The 26,271-nt window shown below is 41.4% G+C and overlaps 3 protein-coding genes across 5 annotated transcripts; 2 read left to right on the forward strand and 1 right to left on the reverse strand.

Annotated features, from left to right (window-relative positions):
* Nucleotides 1-5,002: 5,002 nt before the first annotated feature.
* On the forward strand, nucleotides 5,003-8,788 carry mettl9 (methyltransferase 9, His-X-His N1-histidine). Of its 2 annotated transcripts, XM_020495645.2 has the most exons (6): nucleotides 5,171-5,574; nucleotides 5,781-5,942; nucleotides 6,269-6,459; nucleotides 6,612-6,821; nucleotides 6,884-7,068; nucleotides 7,321-8,788. In XM_020495645.2, the coding sequence occupies exons 2-6, from the start codon at nucleotides 5,847-5,849 to the stop codon at nucleotides 7,530-7,532; spliced, it is 894 nt and encodes a 297-aa protein (XP_020351234.1). In that variant the 5' UTR covers nucleotides 5,171-5,574; nucleotides 5,781-5,846; the 3' UTR covers nucleotides 7,533-8,788. The 2 variants fall into 2 exon arrangements, with proteins under 2 accessions (XP_020351233.1, XP_020351234.1); XM_020495644.2 differs by having other exon boundaries at nucleotides 5,003-5,942.
* A 287-nt stretch (nucleotides 8,789-9,075) lies between these two features.
* LOC109899967 (ER lumen protein-retaining receptor 2-like) lies at nucleotides 9,076-19,150 on the forward strand. The gene is made up of 5 exons (XM_020495643.2): nucleotides 9,076-9,451; nucleotides 11,196-11,296; nucleotides 15,872-16,030; nucleotides 16,148-16,400; nucleotides 17,785-19,150. The coding sequence occupies exons 1-5, from the start codon at nucleotides 9,361-9,363 to the stop codon at nucleotides 17,817-17,819; spliced, it is 639 nt and encodes a 212-aa protein (XP_020351232.1). The 5' UTR covers nucleotides 9,076-9,360; the 3' UTR covers nucleotides 17,820-19,150.
* LOC109899966 (zinc finger protein 271-like) lies at nucleotides 18,560-26,235 on the reverse strand. 2 transcript variants are annotated; one of them, XM_031835343.1, is made up of 8 exons: nucleotides 25,818-26,235; nucleotides 25,219-25,421; nucleotides 25,002-25,103; nucleotides 22,624-22,719; nucleotides 22,420-22,530; nucleotides 22,189-22,312; nucleotides 21,570-22,062; nucleotides 18,967-20,819 (listed from the first exon to the last, which is right to left on the reverse strand). In XM_031835343.1, exons 1-8 carry the CDS (start codon nucleotides 25,843-25,845, stop codon nucleotides 19,343-19,345), a joined length of 2,634 nt encoding a protein of 877 aa, XP_031691203.1. In that variant the 5' UTR covers nucleotides 25,846-26,235; the 3' UTR covers nucleotides 18,967-19,342. The 2 variants fall into 2 exon arrangements, with proteins under 2 accessions (XP_020351231.2, XP_031691203.1); XM_020495642.2 differs by having other exon boundaries at nucleotides 18,560-22,062.
* Between the last annotated feature and the right edge of the window lie 36 nt (nucleotides 26,236-26,271).

The raw sequence follows: 26,271 nt of genomic DNA on the forward strand, positions 1-26,271 counted from the left end.
GATTGACAGAGTCGAAAGCCTTGGCCAGATCAATGAATACGGCTGCACAGTAATGTTTCTTATCGATGACGGTTAAGATATCGTTTAGGACCTTAAGCGTGGCTGAGGTGCACCCATGACCAGCTTTGAAACCAGATTGCATAGCAGAGAGGGTATGGTGAGATTCTAAATGGTCGGTAATCTGTTTGTTGACTTGGCTTTCGAAGACCTTAGAAAGGAGGGTAGGATAGATATAGGTCTGTAGCAGTTTGGGTCAAGAGTGTCCCCCCCTTTGAAGAGGGGGATGACCGCAGCTGCTTTCCAATCTTTGGGAATCTCAGACGACACGAACGAGAGGTTGAACAGGCTAGTAATAGGGGTGGCAACAATTTCGGATCAATTTAGGGTATCATCATGGTAAGTGGGGAAGTAAATATAGCCAGTTACAATTTTAATGGCTTAGCAGATCATAATTTTTAACATTTTTAACCTGGCTAAAAGAGAGAATATATTATCTATTGTTTAAAGGAAACTCACTCTACAAATATTGATGAGGTTGGGTGGAAAAGGGATTGGGAGGGAGAAATATATTTTTGTCAAGGAAAAATAAACTTCAAAGGGGTGATTATACTAATTAATATTTAAATAATTGATCCAATTGTGCAAAAAGATCCTCAAGGAAAATTGATTATTTTAAATATGCTATTGGACCAAAAACAGATCTGGCTAATGAATCTATATGGGCTAAATAATGATGAGCCACACTAATTTGAAAATAAATATAATAATCTATTGATCTCACAAGCAAAGAATTAATCTATTATTATCGAGGGGTTTAAAATACACTGTTAAGTACCTCAATGGATCGTAAAGGAAATCACAATTTTTGGGGCAGCAGGTAGCCTAGTGGTTAGAGCGTTGGACTAGTAACTGAAAGGTTGCAAGATTGAATCCCTGAGCTGACAAGGTAAAAATCTGTTGTTCTGTCCCTGAACAAGGCAGTTACCCCGCTGTTCCTAGGCCGTCATTGAAAATAAGAATTGGTTCTTAACTGTCTTGCCTAGTTAAATAAAGGTTAAAAAAAGAAAATAAAAGGAAATCGACAAACTGCGACAAACTGTCGCACTTAAGGAGATCACGAAGATCATGGCTACATTAGGACTAGTGGATATATGGATGCTGAAAAACCCTGACCTAGTGAGATATACATGGAGGAGGCTTAATCAAGCTAGCCGTCTTGATTACTGGTCTTGTTCTTGATGGCATCAAAAGTAAAAAATGAATTAATAGGAGACTGAATGCGGTCGGACCACCATCTAATTGGCCTCCATATAACTCTTATAGATATTGGAAATGTTATCAAAGCCTATTGAATGACAATTTGTTCTTAACTAAGACAAAATAATTCATAATTTACTTTTTTTCTGCACAACATAGGTACAGCAGATCCCCTTATTGTGTGGGACACTTTTAAATGTACTTTTAAAGAACATTCATTACAATACTCATTAAAACAAAAGCAGTTTAGGTCAAAAGAGATTAGACTAATAAAGGAAATAACAGCGCAGGTAGATGGTAATGGAAACTGTACTATTGAGGCACAAAATAGGTTAGAGGAAAAACAAAAAGAAATGGAGGTACTTAGTCAAGAACAATCACTTGTAATGTATTACAAAAATAAGCTGTCCCTGATTTACCAAATTATATTTTGAAAATATTTTAAGCAGATGTTTTCTTTTCAATCTCCTCAATTTCCACTGAATGATGTTAACTGTAAGGATTTATTTCCTGAAATTAATAATAAGAATGTACAATTTAACAAATTTACAGAAAGGGCTGTATGAAGGCCAACTTACAGAAGTGGTACTGTTTGAGGCAATTAAATATTTCCACCAGGGCTTGATGGTATACCACCAGAAGTATATTAGACCCTTTTTGATGTACTATTAGCATGTTTTAATTACTCCTATAAAAATGTTAGACTTTCAGTTTGTAACGGCTTTCTAGGTGTGGTGAAGGAGAGTCGGACCAAACTGCAGCATGTAGATTGCGATCCATGTTTAATGAAAACAAACGTAAATACGAATAAACACTACAAAACAATAAATGTAATGAAAACCGAAACAGCCTATACTTGTCAACTAAATACAGCGACAGGAACAAAGACACTAAGGACAATCACCCACGACAAACTCAAAGAATATGGCTGCCTAAATATGGTTCCCAATCAGAGACAACGATAAGCACCTGCCTCTGATTGAGAACCACTCCAGACAGCAATAGACTTTGCTAGATAACCCCACTAGCTACAATCCCAAATACATACACACCAAAACCCCAAGACAAAACACACCACAATACAAAAACTCCATGCCACACCCTGGCCTGACCCAATACATGAAGAAAAACACAAAATACTTAGACCAGGGCGTGACACAGTTACTCAACAAGAAGATCTGATTTCATTACTATTAAAACAGGACCCAGGTGGTAAGTATAAAGATCCAGTCCATTTAAAAAACTGGAGGCCTCTTACACTTCAATGTTGTGATGCGAAAGTCCTGGCGAAATGCATAGAACATAGAATAAAAAAGGTTTTACCAGATAGTTCAGTCTGATCAGACAGGTTTTTTACATGGACGATTTATTGGAGATAAGACAATTAAGACAATTACTTGAAACAATTGAACATTATGAAACATCAAAGATACCAGGCCTGGTCTTCACAGCAGATTTTGAAAAGGCGTTTGATAAAGTACTACTAGAGTGTATATATATATATATATATATATATATATATATATATGCCTGGATTAGTTTAATATCGGTGAATCTCTTATACAATTGGTTAAAGTTATGTACAGCAACCCCAGATGTAAAATAGTAAATAATGGTTACTTCTCAGAAAGTATTGCGCTTTTAGGAGGAGTTAAACAAGGCTGTCCGTTGTCTCCATATCTATTTATTATGGCCATTGAAATGTTAGCTATTAAAATGAGATCCAACAAGAACATCAAGGGGTTAGAAATCCAGGGGATAAAAACAAAAGTGTCAATGTATGCCGGTGACTCAAGTTTTTCTAAAGTCTGCAATCTGGATCCCTGCACAGTCTCATTGAAGATCTTGATCACTTTTCTAGCCTCTCTGGACTAAAACCTAATTATGACAAGTGTACCATATTACATATTGGATCATTAAAAGACACAGTGTTTACACTACTTTGTAGTTTACCAATAAAATGGGCGGATGGTGAAGTAGACATACTTGGTATTCACATCTCAAAAAACATGAATTAACTTACCACAATCAAAATAGATAAGATTCTGCAACGATGGAGAAGTAAATACTTATGGTGAAATCATATTGATTAACTCTTTGGTCCTATTACAGTTTACTTACTTACTAATAGCGCTGTCTACTCCAGTCGACTCATTTTTTTAAATCCTATGAGAAAAATGTCTCTACAGCCAATATGTATTCCATATACAGTGAATTGCATTGGGGGCTATGGAGGTGGCTGAGTAAAAGCCAGCAACAGTCTGTACGACACAGTCCCCCTCCAAAACGAATTATGTTTGGTTAGTAGAAACCCCACTGAGTATTTTCCACCCCAGTTTATTTGAGAATGGTAGTAAAGTTGTTTTTTCTCTACAGTCCAATATGTATTCCATATACAATTAATTGCATTGGAGGTTATGGAGGGGCGGAGTAAAAAGTCAGCAACACTTCAAATGACCTAGCTTTTGTTCAAACTCATCTGTTTTTTATTGTAGGGACTATAGTGAGTAGACGGGACCCTGGTTTTATGGAGACACAATCAATAGTTTTTCCTGTACAGTGCAATATTTGTATGTGCGGTATACAGAAATGTTTATTTGACATTGAAACATGTTTGTTTTGAAACGCACATTTAATGCAAATGTCACTTAAATATGAACAAATATGAATAACTATTAATGTTTATACAATTATGTTTACTATATTATGAATAAATACAAGTTATTGACACTTTTCTACTATTACGTGGGGGACTTTTATTTCGAAAATTACAGAAATTCCGTGGCCCGGAAATGCTTTTTTTAGTGATGCCAAAGATTTTTTTGTATAACTAAACCAAGATAGCCCCCTGTCGTTTCAAATATGAACAGATGAGTCATAGTGGGCAGAACAAGCAAGGAGGTGGGCAGAGCCAAGCACAAGCTAGCGAGATCCTATTGCCCGATCCAGCATACATGTGTATATTTCCGTTAGGAAACGCCTACTATGTGAAATGCGCGTGTGCCATACCTCAATCCGATTTTGCAATCCTAAACAACGTGATTTTTAAAAACGTTTGCGACGGCTAAAGTCTACAAAACTTAGTCCACTCTGTTCATAACATATTCTAGTTTTGGGAACAGAAAACTGTATTGAGATCAAATGTTTAATCGATGAGAACATTTGCGGAATGTAGGCCAAAATCCATCTCCTTCCATCTTCTCCCACTGCTCGCTAATGAGCTTCCTCTCACGACCATATTTGATAGTAAGTGGAATCTCCAAGCGGATTCTTCATATTTATACATCCAGTGAAATATCTGTCTCATTGTTCTATCTGTGGCGTTGCTGACAATACACGGGTCATGGTGACAGTTCCCGCACAAAGTCATAGCTTGCTACACGTCCTACCTAACTCCATTAGCTTATGTATAATTAGGCATTAAGGCACGACGGGTGTGGTATATGGCCAATATACCACGACTAAGGGCTGTTCTTATGTACGACACATCGCAGAGTGCCTGGACACAGCCCTTTTAGCCGTGGTATATTGGCCATATACCACAAACCCCAAAGGTGCCTTATTGCTATTATCAACTGGTTACCAACGTAATTAGCTCAGTAAAACTAAATGTTTTCTCCTACCAGTGGTATGTCAGCCAATCAGCATTCAGGGCTGGATCCACACAGTTAATAACTACAAATATGCTACCTCCCCAGAAATGTCTCTGTACGTCTTGTCTCTCCACTTAACGTTAAGTCACACCAGACAACTGAAACCGTTGAGGTGATTGAAAATGCCATCCATCTCTGCCGATGTGTGGTTTGGGGTGTGCATTGTTAAATAAAGGTTAAAGAAAACAATTAATTGTTGGAGAAGACTATGTGGGAACTATTTAGATGTAACACAGGAAGCAAACGTGTATTTCCAGATTTTTACCCCCTATCCTTTTTTGTAGGTTTATGGTGCTTTCAAGACAACTTGGGAACTCGTAAAAAAACGAGTCATGACGAATTATAAGGTCAGCGAACTTCAGGTCGGAAAGTCGGAGCTCTAGAAAGAGGCCCGGGTTCCCGAATTGGAATTCCGGGTGGATGACTGTTGAAAACGAATTTTACCAGTCGGGGGTCGTTATTTTTCGTAGTTCTTAGTTGTTTTGAATGCACAGAACTCGGAACTCTGATATTTCCCAGTTGTTTTGAACGTAGCATTGCTAGGCTGGCAGTCTTCAGATGTGACCGTCACAAGACAATTCGAATTGAGCTGAAAGTATTTGCACAACGGATTAAGATGTCGAATAAATAACATGTGGACTCCAAAAGGTCACCACGCCTTCAGGTTTGTGTGTTTGTTATGTTTGGACCTGGAGGTATGCACTGCGTGTGCTATCACAATTGGATACTCTCTGGCTAGCTTATCTAATATTACATCTGTCTAACAACTTGAAAATCTAGTGACCAGTTAGTGAACAACCAGGTTGCAGCAGGCACTTTTCCAATAGCTGCCAAATCTGTTGCGTTATTGTCGGTATGTGTCATCTACAGCTGAGGACATTGCTTTTTGTAGCGTGGGTGTTGGGCTACATCGCCTTTCTGCTCGGTACTAGAAAGATGTGGACAGGGAAGTACGTGCGCAGTCCACTCGCTCGTTCACTTTTCATGAACATGATAAGCGAAAGCGAAGAATCCGGACAAGAAACCCAAGAGGTAAGTGTCTAACTACAGAGTTCCCTTTAAACAAATAAAAAAACTATTTACTGGCAGAATATCACACTTCTCCCTGACATAATTTTGCGGAAGTGAGCATTTTAAAGGAAAAATTGTGCATTCAGCAAGAACCAGCGAATGTATGCCTTGGTTGCCAGGTGGAATAGAAGTCGTATTTCCTAATCAAATATTCAAGAGCTTTTATTTTATGTCCGTATTTATGAAGAGATTGACACAAATAACCGGATAAACCAGTGTTGTGTTAATGAGTAATTTTCACTCTCTTGCACTCCCATTTCTCCTCCTTTCCCCTCCCTGCTCCTCAGTGGTACAAGTGCTCCCCAGACCTGTTGGGGGAGGTGGTTAGGCCTCTGTTTGTGCAGAGCCATCTGGACCAGGACACCCAGGCTTTTCTGAGACGCAGCATAGAAAAGTCTGGCTGGATGTTCACCCAGTTCTACCACTCCTTCATCTCCACTGTCCTCAGCCCCCTAGTGTCACGCACATCCATCAATGGGTAGGGAAACACAGTGTTTTAATGCTGTGATTCTGTCTTTCTCACACCCTCCTGTTTTGGGTCTCTGCTTGCTCTTTTCTCGCCTCTCAATATGTTTTGTCCAGGTGCCGTACCCCTCACTCATTATTATCCTTTCTCTACTTCTCTCCCAGGTTCCTAGGTCGTGGCTCTATGTTTGTGTTCTCTGCAGATCAGCTCCAGCAGCTGCTTCGCGTCGCCCCCGAGTGGCGAGGGGAGAGACTGCTGGACCTAGGGGCCGGGGATGGGGGTGTCACTGAGGTGATGGGAGCCCACTTCAGAGAGGTCTACGCCACTGAGGTTTCTCCTCCCATGAAGTGGCACCTCCAGAGGAAGAAGTACAGGTAAGTGATACACACACATTACACACCATACACAGTCTCTGATGTCCTCTTCTTTCTCTTAGGCTTTTAGGCATTGATGAATGGCAGCATACTGGGTTCCAGTATGACCTGATCAGCTGTCTGAACCTGCTAGACCGCTGTGACGATCCCCTGGATCTCCTCAGGGGCATCCACCGCTCGCTGGTGCCCAGCACGGGAAGACTCATCCTGGCTGCTGTCCTGCCCTTCCAGCCCTGGGTGGAGATAGGTGAGATGGAGCACAAATCAGTGATACAGGTTGAAGACTTAGGGCCATGTCCATACTTGAGACTTCCAGCTAAATCATATGTTGATGTCAATGAGATATTTGTGTGAATGTGTATGGAGCTGCTTTCGGGCTGGATAGTAACAGTATTTAAAATAAAATATATGGGGACAGGTAGAATAATTTTATTGTTTTGGCTGCCAAAAGGCCTTTTCTAGATTGGTCTCCTGAATCTGTGTTTTTTTCTGTCTCTAGGTGGGAAGTGGCAGCGCCCTAGAGAGCACATCAAAGTGAAGGGGAAGAAATGGGAGGAGCAAGTCACCAACCTGTCCAATGAGGTTTTCCGGGAAGTGGGGTTTGAGGTGGAGGCAGTGACTCGGCTGCCGTACCTGTGTGAGGGAGACATGTACAAAGATTACTATGTACTGGATGATGCTGTCTTCGTCCTGAAACCTGTGGAGGAGTGAAGTCAGTTACTGTATCTTGGGGTGCATCTCAATTATCCACATTTGCATCATCTCCTTCCTTCATCTGCATTATCTTAAAACAACCAACCGTCCTTCCAACGGGACTGAACCATAGATAATGGGCTGGTTCCACAGTGCAGGTGACTGCTGACTGACTGATCTACAAATGATTTAGCACCATACATAACAACTTGTTTATTATTTTTAGATCGTTATGTCAGTCACCATTTGCCCACAATGCATCATGGATTTGATGCTCTCAAACAGGGCCAATGATAAAGTCCTCTAGAGGCCAAAAGGCTGTATTAGCATGGGCAGCACCATTTAGGGATTCCACCATTTTAAAGTAGTCAACTGGGTGGGACTTCCAACTTATTTGGCTGATTCCTATTGGTGACCCTGTTGGAGTCATGCTCAACTGTTGCTTTTACCCATCCTTTGTTTTCAGATGAGTGCAGATCGAGGAGAGGAAGTAACTTTAGACTATTGAGATGCATCAGCTGACCTTTCCTAGAGCATCTGTGTACAGTAGATACAGTAGAAAGCTTTCTGACTGGCTGCTGGATTTGTATTGAATTAGTAAAGGTTAAGTAAGATTTTCTTAATTACATTGAGAGTATTTCTCATTTACATTACCACTATCTCTTTAAAGTCGGCTGGGGAATCCTGGTTTGAAACTCTGGTAGCTCCACTGTTTACCAACTGTCGTGTCATACTGTGTCATACCTCTACATTCTAAGAAACAAAAAAATGGATGTTTGCCATTGAATATAATAACTTGATTGGAATATAATAACACAACTCTGTAAATGATAGGGAGGGAGGATTTCATCTTCTGTGCCAACATATCACTGGAAATGGTCTGTTCTTGGTTGATGTATAGTGATGTAAATGTATTGTCTTATTCTGGGTTAGTTGGTCATTTCTCCAACAATAACATTGTGATACTGTACATATGAACCGGTTGATCTAATTGATTTAGTCAAGCACAGATGGAGGGAATTCCTTCCCACCAGTCTATTTGTCTTAAGGTTTAATTATAAGCACACTGTTTCTAACTGTTGTATTATCAACTGGGCAGTAACGTTCTGTTACAATGACATCTGGGTTGATTATTTATAGCAATGTGAGGCCTTGTCAGTGAATATCTCCCATCTAGTTTTATAGGCAGCAGAACAAGTTTACTTTAATGTTCCAGTCACTGTATTTTACGTAAAGTAATATCACCTTAACAATTAAAATATTTTTTTCTGTGACTTATGTCATTCTTGACCTTCATATTCAATAGTAGTTAACTTTTTTTATATTTAAAGTGCAGTGGACGTTTGAGATGACGTATGTGCAGTATGTATCAGAAAGGATGTAATTTGCATGAAGGATGTATTGGATGCCAGTGTAATGTATGATGTGCATTTGAGTGACTTAAGTCTATTTAAGCTTATTTGAATATACTCCAATGTAGTTGTTCAATCCAATGTCAAATTCTCAGTTCGGTCTGTGGACTAGTCCGTTTTTTAATAAATAGACTAGTTAATAACGAATAGAAATTCAATTTCTGTGATCACGGACGTGCCCCTCCCACGGGCGTGTCCCATTCCGCGAACGTCAAGTTTTTCCCGACTTGCATTTGGGCGCCGATATCTTTGGCCACGTCGCGCATTACTCGACATTTTCCCGTTCAGACCGATGAAACGTCCATTTAGGTGCCTGACAGAACCTTTTGTAAGGTTTTAAACCGGTCAGTAACGGGGGCTAGAAGGCAGAATTTGTTTTGACGGGCATAAGTTCGTGCTAGCGAAGGCAAAGGCCTTCAATACCCAGCAGAATCATGAACATTTTCAGACTCACCGGCGATCTTTCCCATTTAGCAGCCATCATTATTCTACTTCTAAAAATATGGAAAACCAGGTCCTGTGCTGGTGAGTAAGATTCCCATTTGGAGTATTTGCAGCCTGCACACATCTCCGATTGACATCTTCATTCCAGCTAGCAACGTTTCCTTAGCTCGGTAACGACGTTAGCGCTTGCGGCTTTATAGCAAATCAGATTGTTAACATTGATGCTAGCACGGCCTTGTTAATAATGTTGGGAAAGGCCGAAATACACCTAGCCAAATTAAATCACCTAAATCCCAGTGATCATGACACTTTTGGTTGGTTATCGTTAGTTAGCTTGTACAGCTAATTAACAAGAAACCAACATCAACTAGTTGAGTTGAGTATCCCATTCATTTACTGACCAGCTAGCTGCTAGTGATGTCAGGCAACAGATTTGCGCATGTCAGTTTGGGGGCACCCATCAGTGCAGCGGACGAATGCGCCACTATTAACCCGTTTCCCTGTGTGATATGTCATGCATCAGGTAGCCTAGTGGTTAGAGCGTTGGGCCAGTAACCGAAAGGTTGCTAGATCGAATCCCCCGAGCTGAAAAGGTAAAAATGTCGTTATGTCCCTGTACAAGGCAGTTAACCCACTAATAAGAATGATTTCTTAGTTAAAGAACGGTAAAACAAAAATAAATACAATTATCCCTGTTGTAGTACAGGAACTGGGAACTCGGAAACAAACGAGCTCAGATTGGGGAAAAATCGTTATGACCAGCCATCCAACTCGAAAACTTACGCCTCTTTCTAGTTTTTAGACTTTCCGACCTGAATCGTCACTGACGACATGATTTGACCTGGTATGCTTCTGAGTTCCCAGTTGATTTGAACGCCGATACTTCCCTGGTCTGACCTGTGACGTGGCAGCGCTTTTACTTAAACGCGGATAAGAGAAATAGCTGTCGAATGCACAGCTAGAGCAGAATATTGACTTTACCTTATACAACATTAAATTAGTTCAATTCCAATGTCCCCTGGTAATATAAGGTTTGTTGCATAGTCTGTTGTGTGAACTAGTTTGGGGCTGAAGGTCAGGTTTAGGATGCATTATCTGAGGAGTCACTGACACCTGTCATGTATCAACAACTTCAGTTGGCAGGTGGCCCCCAAGAGTTTGGATTTGTGACACCAATTCCAGTCAGGCAAAAATCTGTTTATGCTCAGGTACTGTGCCTGTCATTAGGAACATAACCAAACCACTGAAGTTGAATAAATTCTTTAGTATACTGTAGACTCGCGGCGTTATTAATGTATTGGGAGGTTGACGACAAGTGGGTGTGAGGGGACAGGTTGCTACTTGAGTGTTTGCAGGCAGGCCTTCTGAGGGGCAGCTGTGAGTCTATGCCTGTTTAGATTGCCTGTAATAAAACGCCTTGGAAGTCTAAGTTCTTATCACTGTCATCACTATCTGGCCATGCTAGAGAAGACAGAAGCCTGGTGCAGGGTCTAACTGGGTTAGCCTGTGAAATGGGATAAAATTAGCTTGCCAGGTTTGGATTCCTATCAAGAGGCCACCACAGTCCCTGTTCCTCCCTGGGAAGTTACACTGATCTGACTGGATAGGTGAAAGCAAGGATTCCACTTCTTAGCCTCACACCAACCCTGTCGCGTCACATCCGTGGTCACTCTAAGGAAGGATGCACAAAAATTTCAGATGAAGGACAAGAAGAGGAATTTCTTAAGGCTTTTGAGATACACTCATGGGGGACTGTTGTGAGTTTGGCAGAGAAGAGCAACATTTGACGTCTCATACACCCGTTGGTTGGTTGTCTCTCTGACAGGTATCTCCGGGAAGAGTCAGATCCTGTTCGCCTTGGTGTTCACCACGCGCTACCTGGACCTGCTCACCTCCTTCATCTCCCTCTACAACACCACCATGAAGGTGAGACACCCACACCATAGACTCCCTCACCTCCATGAGGGTGGCAGGCTCATCCTCTTACAGCTCTTTGTGCAAGCAACACACCCCACCCGTGCTCTGTAGTAGAGCAATCTATTCACGAGTCAATATTGAAGTACTGATAAGTTGACACACCCTTGAATATCCAAGGTTCATTGGTGTATGTGAGTGGGTGTGTCCAAAACGTATACCTCTAACTATGGATACCGCTAGTTGGTACATTTAAAAACCCAACAAGCAGATAATTTGCTAACTTTTCTCATCTGTATCTGAGGTTGCTTTTAGTAAGATGTCAACAGTGCCTTCAAAGTATTCAAAACCCTTCATTTATTCAACATTTTGTTACAGCCTGAATTTAAAATGCATAAAATGTAATATTTTTCTCACTCCTCTACACACAATACCGCATGACAGTGAAAACATGTTTGCAAATGTATTTAAAATGAAATACAGAAATCTCATTTACATAAGTATTGACATCCATTTGCTATGACACTCCAAATTGAGCTCATGTGTATCCAATTTCCTTTGATCTTCCTGTCACAACTTGATTGGGGTCTACCTGTGACCAATTCAATTTTTTGGGATGTGATTTTGAAAGAAACACACATGTCTAAGGTCCCACAGTTGACAGTGCATGTCAGAGCAGAAACTATACCATGAAGTTGAAGGAACAGTCCATAGATCTGCAAGATGAAATTGTGATGATGCATACAGTGGCAAGAAAAAGTATGAACCATTTGGAATTACCTGGATTTCTGTGCAAATTTGACTAAATGTCAGAACAATAGACAGTGTGCTTAAACTAATAACACACAAATTATTGTATTTTTCTTGTCTATATTGAATACATAATTTAAACATTCACAGTGTTGGTTGGAAAACGTATGTTAACCCCTAGGTTAATGACTTCTCCAAAAGCTAATTGGAGTCAGGAGTCCGCTAACCTGGAGTCCAATGAGACGAGATTGGAGGTTTTGGTTAGAGCTGCCGTGCCCCATTTAAAGAAAAACACTCAAATTTGAGTTTGCTCGAAGCATTGCCTGATGTGAACCAGGCCTCAAACAAAAGAGATCACAGAAGACCTAAGATTAAGAATTGTTGCCTTGCATAAAGCTGGAAAGGGTTACAAAAGTATCTCTAAAAGCCTTGATGTTCATCAGTCCTCAGTAAGACAAATTGTCTATAAATGGAGAAAGTTCGGCACTGTTGCTACTGTCCCTAGGAGTTGCCGTCCTGCTAAGATGACTGCAAGAGCACAGTGCAGAATGCGCAATGAGGTTAAGAATAATCCTAGAGTGTCAGCTAAAGACTTACAGAAATGTCTGGAACATGCTAACATCTCTGTTGACGAGTCTACAATACATAAAACACTAAACAAGAATGGTGTTTGTGGGAAACGCCACGGAAGAAGCCACTGCTGTAAAAAAATATAAAAAAACATTACTGCATGTCTGAAGTTCTCAAAAGAGCACCTGGATGTTCCACAGAGCTACTGGCAAAATATTCTGTGGACAGATGAAACTACAGTTGAGTTGTTTGGAAGGAACACAAAACACTGGAGAAAAGGCCCAGCACACCAACATCAACACCTCATCCCAACTGTAAAGTCTGGTGAAGGGAGCATCATGGTTTGAGCTGCTTTGCTGCCTCAGGGCCTGGACAGCTTGCTATCATTGATGGAAAAATGAATTCCCAAGTTTATCAAGACATTTTGCAGGAGAATGTCTATAGGACAGCCAAAAACACAGAAGTAAATCAATGACAGAATAGCTTCAACAGAAGAAAATATGCCTTCTGTAGTGGCCCAGTCATAGTCTTGACCTCAAATCGATTGAGATGCTGTGGCATGACCTTAAAAGAGCAGTTCACACCAGACATTCCAAGAATATTGCTGAACTGATACAGTTTTGTGAAGCGGGATGGTCCAAAATTCCTCCTGACTGTTGTGCAGGTCTGATCCACAACTACAGAAATTGTTTGGTTGAGGTTATTGCTGCCAAAGGAGGGTCAACCAGTTATTAAATCCAAGGGTTCACATACTTTTCCAACCCTGCACTGTGAATGTTTACACGGTGTGTTCAAGAAAGACCATGAAACAGTATAGTTTGTTATTAGTTTAAGCAGACTGTCTATTGTTGTGACTTAGATGAAGATCATAACATTTTATGACCAATTTATGCAGAACTCCAGTTAATTCTAAAGGTTTCACATACTTTTTCTTCCTACTGTATATCTGGGGAAGGGTATAAAACAATTTCTAGAGTGTTGAAAATTTCCACAGTGGTCTCCATTGGGAAATGGAAAAAACATGAACTACCCAGACTGCCTAGAGCTGGCTGTCCAACCAAACTGATTACCGGGCAAGAAGGACCTTGGTCAGGGAGGTGACCAATGACCACTCTGACAGAACTACATAGTTCCTTGGCTGAGATGGGAGAACCTGCTAGAAGGACAACCGTCTCTACAGCACTTCACCAATCTGGGCCTTGAGAGAGTGGCCAGATGGAAGCCACTCCTAAGAAAAAGGCACATAACAGTACACCTGGAGTTTGCAAAAAGGCAGGTGAAAGACATGCAGACTAGACCGCGTGCGTCATCGCGAAATATCAAAACGAACTCCAAACCAATTATATTAATTTGGGGACTGGTCGAAAAGCATATTAATATTCATGGCAATTCAGCTAGCTAGCGTGCTGTTGCTAGCTAATTTGTCCTGGGATATAACCATTGCGTTGTAATTTTACCTGAAATGCACAAATGTCCTCTACTCCTACAATTAATTAAAGGTAAACCGAGTTAGTTTCTAGTAATCTCTTCTTTGAACTTTATATGGCGGTTGGCAACCGACCTTACGATGCATCATCACCAACTGAACTGGAGTGTGGACCTCAGTTAATCGTTCAATCACCCACGTGGGTATATGCTCCTAAAAACCAATGAGGGGGTGGGACTTTCAGCTATTTTAGCAACTGGCCATGTAGACACAAGTGAGCAGTGTGGATACAATGATTGAATAACATGTATGTGTAATGTTTTTTTGTAACGCAAGTGCTGTGGTCAGCATGAAAGACAAAATATTCTCTGGTCTGAGACAAAAATATAAATGTTTGGCCTGAATGCAAGTGTCTGGAGAACCAGGCAGAGCTCATCACACTTCTTACACCATCCCTACCATGAAGCATGGTGGCAGCATCATGCTATGGGGATGCTTTTCAGCGGCGGAGACTAGGATCCAAGTACAGGGAAATCCCAGATGTGAATCTTATTGAAAATCTGTGGAAGAACTTGAAGATTGCTGTTCACCGCAGCTCCCCATCCAAATTAAAAGAGCTTGAGAAAATCCCCAAATCCAGATGTGCAAAGCTGATAGACATACAGTACCAAAGACAACTCAAAGCTGTAATTGCTTCCAAAAGTGCTTCTACAAAGTATTGACTAGGTGTGAATTCTTAAGTAAATTGGATGTTTATGCATTTCATTTTCAATTAAGTTGCTAACATTTCTAAACATTTTCACTTTGTCATTATGGGGTTATTGTGTATATATTTTAATACATTTTCAGGATATAAAACACTGAGGAATAAGTCAATGGGTATGAGTACTTTCTGAAGACTGGTTAACTCGGGTCTGCAACCTTTTCTAGTGTGTGTGTTAAACCTTTTGCAAGCTATAAAGTTTACTTACATTTTTTAAATAGCTTTCAAATTGGCACATTCTTCTCTACCCTGCAACTCTTCCCTGGGTCTGTGATGTACAATGTATGTTTTCTGTCAATATACCTGCTAAATAATCTAAGGGGACCCCATAAAATGTTTAGTATTTTCCCAAATTCTTTTTCCTGTTTTTATTTTGGTACTCAATATTACGTTTTCATTGTTTCGCTATATTCTGAGTCCATGAAAATATTTAAATCGCATAAGAAGACCATTATTGAGGTCTGATTTAGATTTGTTGTTGGTGTAATTCCCCTTTAATTGCTCATCTAGCAAGAGGAATGTGTAGGTCTAGCAATTTTCTGCTATTGGCCTACTGCTGTAGCACGTCATGGCAGTTTGCAAAACAATGGCCACCCAATGATTGTATTAATATAGTGCTGTCAGGTAAGCCTACTTTGCAGTTAACATTTCAATGAGATTTGAGTTTTTTTGTGAAAACAATCTTGTGGGTAGACTGAATGGTTGTCTAGATAGACACGCGCACACCAAACAGACGGGGGCAATATTGCTGAATATTTATTGCCGGATGTTACATTTGGCTTTTTGAGGCAATAGTGGATAACCAGAGGTGGGATAATGTAAATGTGGCTTTGATTGGATAGTAGCTGGGAGATTTGTTTATGACAGTTTGCAACGGAACACTTTAAATGCATGTACTTTTAGAATTGATTGGCGAGCCACTCAGGTGAGCTGCGAGCTAATCTACCTGTTGGAGACCCTTGGGTTAAAGTAATTTGGATGTAAACACACTCCCCTTCCAAGTTCTAGTGAAGGGATCATCTAATCAGTATGCTGTATGTATCCTCACCCTTTACTAGTGTATTGTATTATGTTTCAGGTAATTTACATTGGCTGTGCGTATGCCACTGTGTACCTGATCTACACTAAGTTCAAGGCCACCTACGACGGTAACCATGACACCTTCAGAGTGGAGTTCCTGGTCGTCCCCGTGGGAGGGCTGGCTTTCCTTGTCAACCACGACTTCTCTCCTCTCGAGGTAAGTCCACACACACATCTCGGTATGATGAGTGCATACTGCATCAGTGTCTTATACAGCAACTGATTTAGAGCCACACACTCCACCGCTCTCTCTCCGCATCTTCTCTCCCTCCAGATCCTGTGGACATTCTCCATCTACTTGGAGTCGGTGGCCATCTTGCCACAGCTCTTCATGATCAGTAAAACTGGCGAGGCAGAGACTATCACCACCCACTACCTGTTCTTCCTGGGCCTGTACCGGGCCCTGTACCTCATCAACTGGATCTGGCGCTTCTATTTGGAGGGGTTCTTCGACATGATCGCTATCGTGGCCGGTGTCGTTCAGACAATCCTCTATTGTGACTTCTTCTATCTGTACGTAACGAAAGGTGAGTCGAGTTGCAGTCTTCCAACTTAATTCCTAAGTAAGTTTGGTGCAAAGTGTGACGCTGTAGTGTCCTTTTACTCACTTCTCTTACAGTCGCCGAAACTGTTACACAAAGAGTGCTTAGAGTAATGCCCCATTCACATCGTGCCGTATGACATCTTCATGCAATCTGGTTCCGCTACTGGACGGCGAGCATAGAAACCCTATGCTTCTCCATCCAGTAATGGAACCAAATTGCATGAAGATGACACAACGCAAGACAAGATTGAGGAGAGTCTCTAGTCAGCGATCACATTTATTTTGGAAAATTGCAAAACGACTTTCATTCTAGACAGGAGAAACATATTGTTTCAGGTGATAATAAAACATTTATTTTAGTTTTTCCTAAACTTGTTTCTCAAATTTTCTACCAAGTTAAACTAGTTTACAGAGCAGCTAGCTAACGGTAGCTAAAAGCTAGGCTATGCATAAGATATTATAGCTAGCGACCTGCACCTAATAATTGGAAATATAAAAAACTTAAATGGGAGGCAGGTCACATAGTATAATTGGCTTAGCGGTCAATGTGTATTTAACAATACTATTAAGATAGTACTCACTTATAGGGATGGTTAATTGTTTATAAGCCACTAGCTATCCCATAAAACCATTGCTGAAAATCACATCTTGTTCACCTGTATTTAGCTTGTTTTTATTTTATTTATTTGTTTTTGTTCTATGTTGTTTTTAGTACTACATTGATATTGAGTACTGCATTGTTGGGTTTAGAGCTTGCTAGAAAGTTATCTCACTGTACTTGTACACGGACTCTGGCTGCGCTGAAGCACACTTGATGACAATGCAAAGTTTGGAAAAATTTGAAAGTATGCACATCCGTTTCACAACAGAGCCTTCAACTGCAGGGTGCGCAGTGATACAACACTGTTGCATACAGTCCCCATTTAAATGAATGACATCTGGCACATCTCTACAGACTTCTCAGATGTAATGTGAATGAGGCATTAAGTATTCTATGGGGTACTGGTTTTGGAGCTAAATGTAAGAAAATGGGTCTGGGTGTATCGTGCAATGGTGACTTAATGAGGCCGTGCAGCGTGAATAAGCTAGCATGAACTTTGACTTCTGAGTCTAGTGTCTCATCTTACCCCGTTCTATATTAAGTGGGAGCTATAATGGTTCAGCATTTGTATACGTTGGATAACTAACCAGGCACTTTACTCCTACTCTCAATGTGGAAGCCTAGGGTCTTAAAGTCCAGTATATATGATTGGCTTGTCACTTTCAGCACTCACCAGGAGGCTCTGGTATCTGTTAGATGTGAAGAAAATGCGCTGAGCATCAGTTGAACAGGAGCGTTGAACCTAAACATCTCTCCTCTGTTTCAGTACTGAAAGGAAAGAAGCTGAGTCTTCCAGCATAAGTACCAAAGATCATCAATTTGGCAGACTTGTGGATGGCGCTACAAAGGAAACCGTTGCCTCCATCCCACCCCCTCTACTCCCCCCACCAGTGTAAGATGCGTGAGACAGAGAGTGAGACTTTTACAGTTTGTCCTGTCTCCTGACCACTATCAGCGACACCCATGGGCCTGTTCAGGGGGGTGCAAACGTAAGTGCTCTCAGAAAGAAATGTACTGTGTAGAACAGATTATGTAGAGCTAGATAATAGTTGTCAGCTCAATTCATTATATTTCTATCTGCAACGCTTTGAACGCTTCACCTCGCTGAATACACCCTAGAATCAACCTGAAGAGGCCATCCTGCAGCTTTCTGTTTGATGCATCAAGCCTTTTTTTTTATCACTGTATAAAGGAAGAAAAACAGGAAGAATTTTTCTACATAAGTGTACTCTGATTTGACACGTTAGCAAAAGAGGTGAAAACAAATTGCCTTTGATTTGGCACTGTAAAACATTGGAGCCAACTTCTTGGGGTGGGATATTAACTAAAACCGTTTATCTCAAATGTACATAGTATTTTTTTCCTGAATCCCAATGGAGCGGAAGTGTAATGGAGGCGTTGTATCCCTTGGCTGGAAAACCTTTTTGTTTTGTCTTTCTGACCCAGTGTACATTCCTGTATAAAGATGGCAGTTAAAACTGTTCATGTCCTAGTCAATACTTAATATTTCCCCAAACATTTTTTTATTTTTATTTTTTAAAATTTTTTTTGAAGTTGGAATTTACCAGGAGCTGTCACCTGCTATTTGAATTAACTGTACATTTTCGGTGGATATGAGATCTCACTCAGCGCCCCAAATATGTTTTCACTGATACAGTAACTGCCGCATCTGCATTGCTGTAAATGGCTTTCAATTCACATTTGTCAACATTGTCTTAATGGGCTATCTATATTTATCATAGTCTGTCATTTCAAAATGGCTCTTCTGAAATTAGTTCATTCAATGGCAATATACTGTAGGCTACCAAGGCAGAAATCAGCTCCTGAACCCATTCAGATATATTTTGTGTGTCTTTCCTTTCAAAAAAAGATAATGTCCATAGAATTGTCTTACATGATGTGCATATTGTTGAGCTCACTTTAGAGGAGATCAAGCTGTTGATCTTTGTGACAAACATGATTCTACGGGCATTGTTAAATTGGAACCAGAATGACTACCTTATTTTAAAGACATTGCCTTGATGTTGTCTTCACATGCAGATCATTCCAATTGGTTAGGATTAGATTTTTTCCTGAGCTTTCTTTTGCATGATGTTGCCATCACAAATAAAGATTTTCCGGGAAACATTTGACTCTGGCTTCCTGACTTGACTGTACTTTATTAATTGCAGAAATTAGTTCATCACTACAGCCATAGTAAAAAATGAAATGCAACATTATGCATGTTCAATTCAGGCAGTGTTATTTGCTACTGGCTACATAATAAGCTACATAAATTGCAGTTAATTTACAGTTGGATAACACAAGCATTTATAGAACATTGACTAATAAGCTGGGTGGCATTTGTCTTGATGAGTCCGCAAACGATCTCTACGATTGAAAGCTTTCCCGCAATCCATACATTGGTAGGGCTTCTCTCCCGTGTGAGTCTTCATGTGTCTGCTCAACTGATGGGAGGTGCCGAAGGACTTGTCACAGGTGAGACATGGATAAGGCTTCTCCCCGGTATGACTTCGTCGGTGTATGGTGAGATAATGGGCTTGAACAAAACCCTTCCCACAGTCCTTGCACTTGAATGGCCGCTCTCCAGTATGGTATCTCATGTGTATCCTCAGTTCAGATGCGGATTTGAAAACCCTTGTACACTCCTTATATGTGCAGGAATAAGGATTCTCCCCTGTGTGAATCAGCACGTGTCTTGCCAATGGAGCAGGGCTGTAGAATCCCTTACCACAGTAGGAACATGGGTAACGCACCCCTTTGTGGTAAACATTCTCATGCATTTTCATTTGACCTTTGTCCCTGAAAACTTTGTTACACTGGGAACAAGGGATGCGTTTCACCTGAGGAGTATGAACACGATTCATGTGCGATTTCAGAATCCCCTTGGATTGGAAGGTCTTACCACACTCCCAGCAAAGGCATGGTTTCTCTCCCGTGTGATTTCTCTGGTGTGTCACAAGAGCAGTTTCAAAATGGAACTTCTTTGGACAGTGGGCGCACTTGTATGGGGGCTCCCCGCCAGTGTGAATCCTCTGGTGTCTGATGAGAGCTGCTAAATCAGCATAGCTTCTCTCACAGTAGGTGCAGCGGAACGGACCGCTGAACTGATGGTCATCGACGTAGTGTCTAGAGAGGTACCTTATCACATTGAAGCTCTTCTCACACATGGTGCATTGAACCGGTTTGTGCTCTACCTTGTGTATTGCAAGTGTTTCTTGGTCTGGGAACATCCTTCGGCAATAGGCACAGCGGAGCGGGTTGTGGATGCGCTTGTGTGCCGTCAGTGTGGATTTTAGCCCGAATTCCTTACCACATTCATTACACTTATGGACTTTCTTTTCCCCTAATTCAACAGGTTCACCCTTCTTCACCTTGCAGAACAGTCTCATGTGCCTCCTCAACACAAAGTCAAACTTGTACTTCGACCCACAACGAGGGCAAGCATGTGGGCGCTCATCTGAGTGAGATAGAATGTGATATCGCAGGTATCCCAATATAAATTTATGGCAAATAGGACACCTTGCACAGCGTTTGGATGATCCTATAGGTGCGCTGGGTTCCGGGGAAGAAGATTCGGTTGCATTGGTGGAGGACGACTCACTGTCCTTAGGCGTTTCCTCAATAGGAAAGACGCATCTTTCAATATGTTTCTGGAAGCTTCTCAAGGTCTTGTAAATCTTCTTACAGGTGGGACATCGATAGGGCCAGTCACCAGTGTGAGTCACCATGTGTTTCCTCAAGACTGCAGGACGCTGAACGACCTTACCACACACCTTGCATGTCCTACGCTCCAGGGACCTTTTGGCCCTTGCGGATGACCCCTCCACGGAATGCATGTAAGTGAAGGCAGAATTCTGTTTGCTCAGAGTGGCAGAGAGTTGTAGGATTTCTGCTTCACATGTCACGCTCTGCTGGTGTGTACTGCCCGATGGCCCTGGGTCTGTTTGCCCCGTAGCTGGAAGACCACTACTCTCTCCAAGCTCCCCTTGTTGACGACTCAGAAACAGACAAGCCTCTTCATGAGCCTTCACACTGTAATCGTGCTTGAAAGTCCTCTCACAGTTACTACATTGATGGATGCCTTTCTTCGGATGGGACTCCATGTGGATCTTCAGTTCGGAAGGGTTAGGGAAGACCTGTTCGCACACTCTGCACTTTTTGGGCTCGGTGTGGATAATCTGATGCCGCTTCATGCTCGAGCTTGTGGCTAAAGTCTTCCCACAAACAGGACATGTCTTGCAGACAATGCGTTTTTGTTTATCGTTTTGGGCTACTTTTTGTCCTGGCGGACGCGGTAAAATTTTCTTCAACATCAGACCCTTGTATTGCATTACTGATATGGACGGCTCACTTTCCTCAGGCGTTTCCTCAATAGGAAAGACACATTTTTCAGTATGTTCCTGGAAGCTTCCCAAAGTCTTGTAAATCTTCTTACAGGTGGGACATTGATAGGGCCAGTCACCAGTGTGAGTCACCATGTGTTTCCTCAAGACTGCAGGACGCTGAACGACCTTACCACACACCTTGCATGTCCTACGCTCCAGGGACCTTTTAGCTCTTCCAACCTTTTGACTGGATTTGGGGGTCTGTGTTACGTTAGTGATAACAACCCCTTGTAGGTCCACTGAGGGCTTTTGTATCATGGAGGACATGATTGCTTTAGACACGCCTATGCTTATCTTTTGCCCAGGTTTGACTGTGGTTCTGCATTTTTGATCATGGGTTTCCTCTTTCTTTTGGGGGTGCTTTTTGAGAAGTTTGAAAGGCTTCTCTATCCCATCTTCCCCGATAACCATCACTGTTTCATACTCCGGATCTCTCTCTGTCACTTGGTCAGCAAACTCGGCAGCATCCTCATCACTAACAGAGGATCTTTTGTTTTTCTCACATTCCCCTGACCTGCTATCCACCCCCTCTTCTCTTTCTTTCACATCCATGCTTTTTCCTTCTTTATCCACCTCTGTTGCAATCACCACCCGTTCCACGGGAGGAAGACAGAGAGCTGAGAGAATGCAGTCCCCATCGGTGGAAGATGGAGGGTCTGTGAAAGAAGGAAAGGGAACCAAAACTCAACTCAGTAAATGCTCAATAGACGTAATTTGCCATTGGGTGTGTCAAAACGAATCTATCATATAAAGCATGAAAATGGTTTCTGTGAGATGCCTACCATGGTTGTCCAGTGGGCCAAGGTCTCTGTGGTACTGAAGTAGGGTTTTCAGCTGCTGAGGGTGAGACACTGACTCAACACATTCCTCCAGAACAGAGGGAACATCGCAGAGCAGCGAGGAAGCCTGACAGATGAGGGTACAGTTAGAAAGAACATAGGTAGAATTCCCACAAGTCCTAAGTGCCAAGCCCATGGTTCCTCTATATGATTTTAGTTTATTTCTTCTAGTACCTGTTGGAAGTTTGACATGGGAAGTAGCTTCTCAAGTCTCGAAAGAAATTGCCACATGAGATTCTGTATGGCTGCGTCATAACTGGGACCAAATTCTACAGGAAAAACATCCTAAAACAGAGTAATGAAATATGAGCTATGAAAACCTCTGAGGAGACTATTTAATTTGTGGAAATGACACACAGCTATTCCATACCCACTGACCTGGAAGAAATGTTCTCTCTCATCAGGGTCTTTTAGAAGGGTTTGAACCAGCCCCAGGAAGTTGGATTCAGATAATCCTACCTCTGCATCAGTCGCCTGAAACACAGAATATAAACATGTTGACTTCATCAGGACATCTAGATGATATCTTGTTATTTAGGCTGCATATGTTTTTGCCATAACGTATCATTGTTAGTGATGCACCGATATGACATTTTTGGCTGAAACCGATATCCAATATTTTCCTTGACAAAAGATTCGATAACGATATTTTAATTTTAGCGGCCTTTTAAGCATTCTAGTACAGTTAAATAGTTACACACACATGGACGCAGCGGTCTAAGGCACTGCATGCCAGTGTAAGAGGCGTAACAACAGTCCCTGGTTCGAATCCAGGTTGTATCACATCCGGTCGTGATTGGGAGTCCCATAGTGCGGTGCACAATTGGCCCAGTGTCATACGGGCCATCATTGTAAATAAGAATTTCTTCTTAACTGACTTGCCTAGTTAAATAAAGGTTACACACACACCACACTGACCAAAACGTTATTTTGTTGGCATAGATGTATGTCCCCATTACCAGTAAAACATAATCAAAACCTATTTCTTTCACTTACTTGCTGTGCTGTTTCGTTGTTCAGTTGTTTCATTCTCAACCAGGATTTCTATGGAATGTCGTTTGAGTCTTTGCGTGTCAAGAAAGATACACGTCAAATAAGCTTGTTGACCAACCAGGACCTGAATATGCGTTCATAAATTTTTACACGTCGATTACACTATCCCTCCTATTTCATATGTCACAACGATTCATCGATACGTATGCTATGATGCTGGTAAAGTTGTCTCACGCACCTATAGTGCTGGTCACAAAAAAAACTATCTAGCTCATGGATGCAAACCATGTTCTTCCCCAAAAACAAAGTAAAGCAACAATCTGTTTCAGTAGCTACAGTTAGTTTGCTAACTATATAGCTAGGTGTCATCTAAAATAATTTATATTATTTGATTAATGGTAATCGGACCCATCTATTTTATTTTACCTTTAGGCAAGTCAGTTAAGAACAAATTCTTATTTTCAATGACGGCCTAAGAACAGTGGGTTAACTGCCTGTTCAGGGGCAGAATGACAGATTTGTACCTTGTCAGCTCCGGGGCTTGAACTTGCAACCTTCCGGTTACGAGTCCAATGCTCTAACCACTAGGCTACCCTGCCGCCCCATCTATGTGAAGCTAGCCACAATATGGATTAGCCACAATAGTGGACATTGCAGTTAGCCTTCGAAATAAAACTATGGCATAATTCTACTTTGTATTCATTTGCATCACTGTCAATTACATACTTTCATTTTGAAGGCAAATTCCACTATTGTGCCTAATTCTTATTGTGGCTAGCTTCACAACACGGTCCGGTTGAGCCTCACTAGCCAGATGAAGCTAGCTGGCTGCTTATAACATTAGCTTTGGGCAACAGGGTTAATCAATCAAATGTATTTATAAATCCCTTCTTACATCAGCTGATGAAGTAGCTGGCTAGCTATTTATTTTCATGAACTGATGTTCAATTTCAATAGGCTAACAACAAGTGGCAACCTCGCTAATACTTACAAGGATTCCTAAAACTGCAGTTTCTACTGGTCATTGTTTACAGGCTGGTTGTATTGATGCTAGCTAGGTACCAAGCTAAAGCGAACTACCCCAGAAGTTGCGGTCGAACAAATGATGCTTTATTACCCACGCGGTATTGTAAACACATCGTTTGTGGCTGGTGTTTGCAGACCGTTTTGTACAGCTTTGACAGTGCTACTGTATCTTTGTTGACACGCAAAGACCCAAACGTGTTCCATAGTATGCATGTCGTGAAGCGAATATCAGTGAAGCTTATACTGCGTAACTCCGGTAGGGCAACATCTGAAAAATAGCGCACTTGGTAGTGTGTACTGGTGCTCAACCAGTCGGCTTAAGCCAACATGACCAACGACAGAGAACGGTTGATTGTCAAGGGCAATGAATTCCATTATCTTGGCTTTAATAGATTTAGTCTTTGAGTTGTCTCTCTGAAATGTTCTTACTCTTTCAAATGACTGCTCGACTTGTTGCCTGCTCGATCCACATAGCAGACATTGTGTGGGCTAGGTTAGGAATGCTGTGTTAAGCAACATTTTACGTGCCGTTATTATGTCATGCACGGTAGCTTTGACATCGGTTTTTAACATCGGTGTTAAACTAGACATCGGGTCGATACTGATGTTGGCATTTTTGGCTAATATTCCAATATGCTCACCAATATATCATGCATCCCTAATCAATGTCTTAACAAAAATATGCCTATGACTGACTGATTTAAACAATAGCTGAGTCTCTGCCCTAAGGAGCTCACCTGTGTCCCCCAGAGAGGTGTGAGGGTCTGTATCCTGTCTAGGTGTGGCTGAATGGTCTGGAGGTCTGTGATCGGCTTGGAGCGACACAACTCTAGGACCAGCTGAAACCAGAGCAAACATGTCAGGAGACTTATTTGAGACAAAGATGACTAAATATTATCATATGACATTGTTCCCCACATAATGATGACCACTAGTTCTGTCTCTTCTTCTCACCCTTGCTCGAAGACCCAGAATAAGTTGGGCCCTCTGTCTGAGGTTCAGAAGCTCTGGAACCATCTCTGTGACCATGGTAACAAATTCCTCCAGCATCCCATAATCCATCACGTGTCTCTGCTGGATTGTTTGCCAGATGGCTGCAGAGACCAGCCGCAGTGGTGGGACCATGAGGCGCAGAGAGGGGAGAGGAAGAGGGGGACCTGAAACACAGAAGTTGACTTAGTTATTCACAAATCCATTTATAAGTACCTATTATTGCACATTACATCAAACTCTAGCAGGATGAACAAACTATAAAACACTAAAAGATGTGAGAACGATGAGCAACTATCAGTTCATGAATCAAATGTATTTTATAAAGGCCTTATTACATAAGCAGTTGTCACAAAGTACTATACAGATACCCAGCCGACAACCCCCAAACAGCAAGTAATGCAGTTGCAACTGACTGTGATAAATATGTTTTTTGTTTATGTTCTTCAACATTCGGTTTCAGGAAGTTAGCCACTTTGCTAGCTAGCTCGTCATGTAGCTGCTATACTGATTTCTTTATATCCACTGTCTAGCTACCTTTTTAGCTAAAAGTCCTGTTTTACCTTTTCCCCCATGGATGCGTCTTTCCATATTGAGTGTTCCTTGCCGTTATATCCGAAAACGGTAGGTGTGAAAATTATGTTAATAATAGCCACGTTTACTCGTAAGTTTGCACACAAAAAAAATGTTAGGTCGTTACGTTATCTTTTGTAACTCAATCAAAGATGGTGGCTCAATGGTCGTTAATGGTACCTATTTTACATCCGTGTGGAAGCTATATTGACATTGCAATGGTTCCGCACAAGCGCTAGAGCAAAACAAAAAAATAACTCGCTGCGCAGAACTTTTGAGCAGTGCGATCAATTCCATACGGAATCATTTTAGAGCGGGACTGCCGACAGCCTTCCGTTAATAGCGCAATGACAAAGATGTTCTATTATATTGACAAGATAGTCGAGCAACCACTCAACAATGGAAATAGTCCGATTCGTAACAACCTAACCTTTACGAAACTAA

This window comes from Oncorhynchus kisutch, linkage group LG11 (genome assembly GCF_002021735.2).
Source record: "Oncorhynchus kisutch isolate 150728-3 linkage group LG11, Okis_V2, whole genome shotgun sequence".
NCBI lineage: Eukaryota > Metazoa > Chordata > Actinopteri > Salmoniformes > Salmonidae > Oncorhynchus > Oncorhynchus kisutch.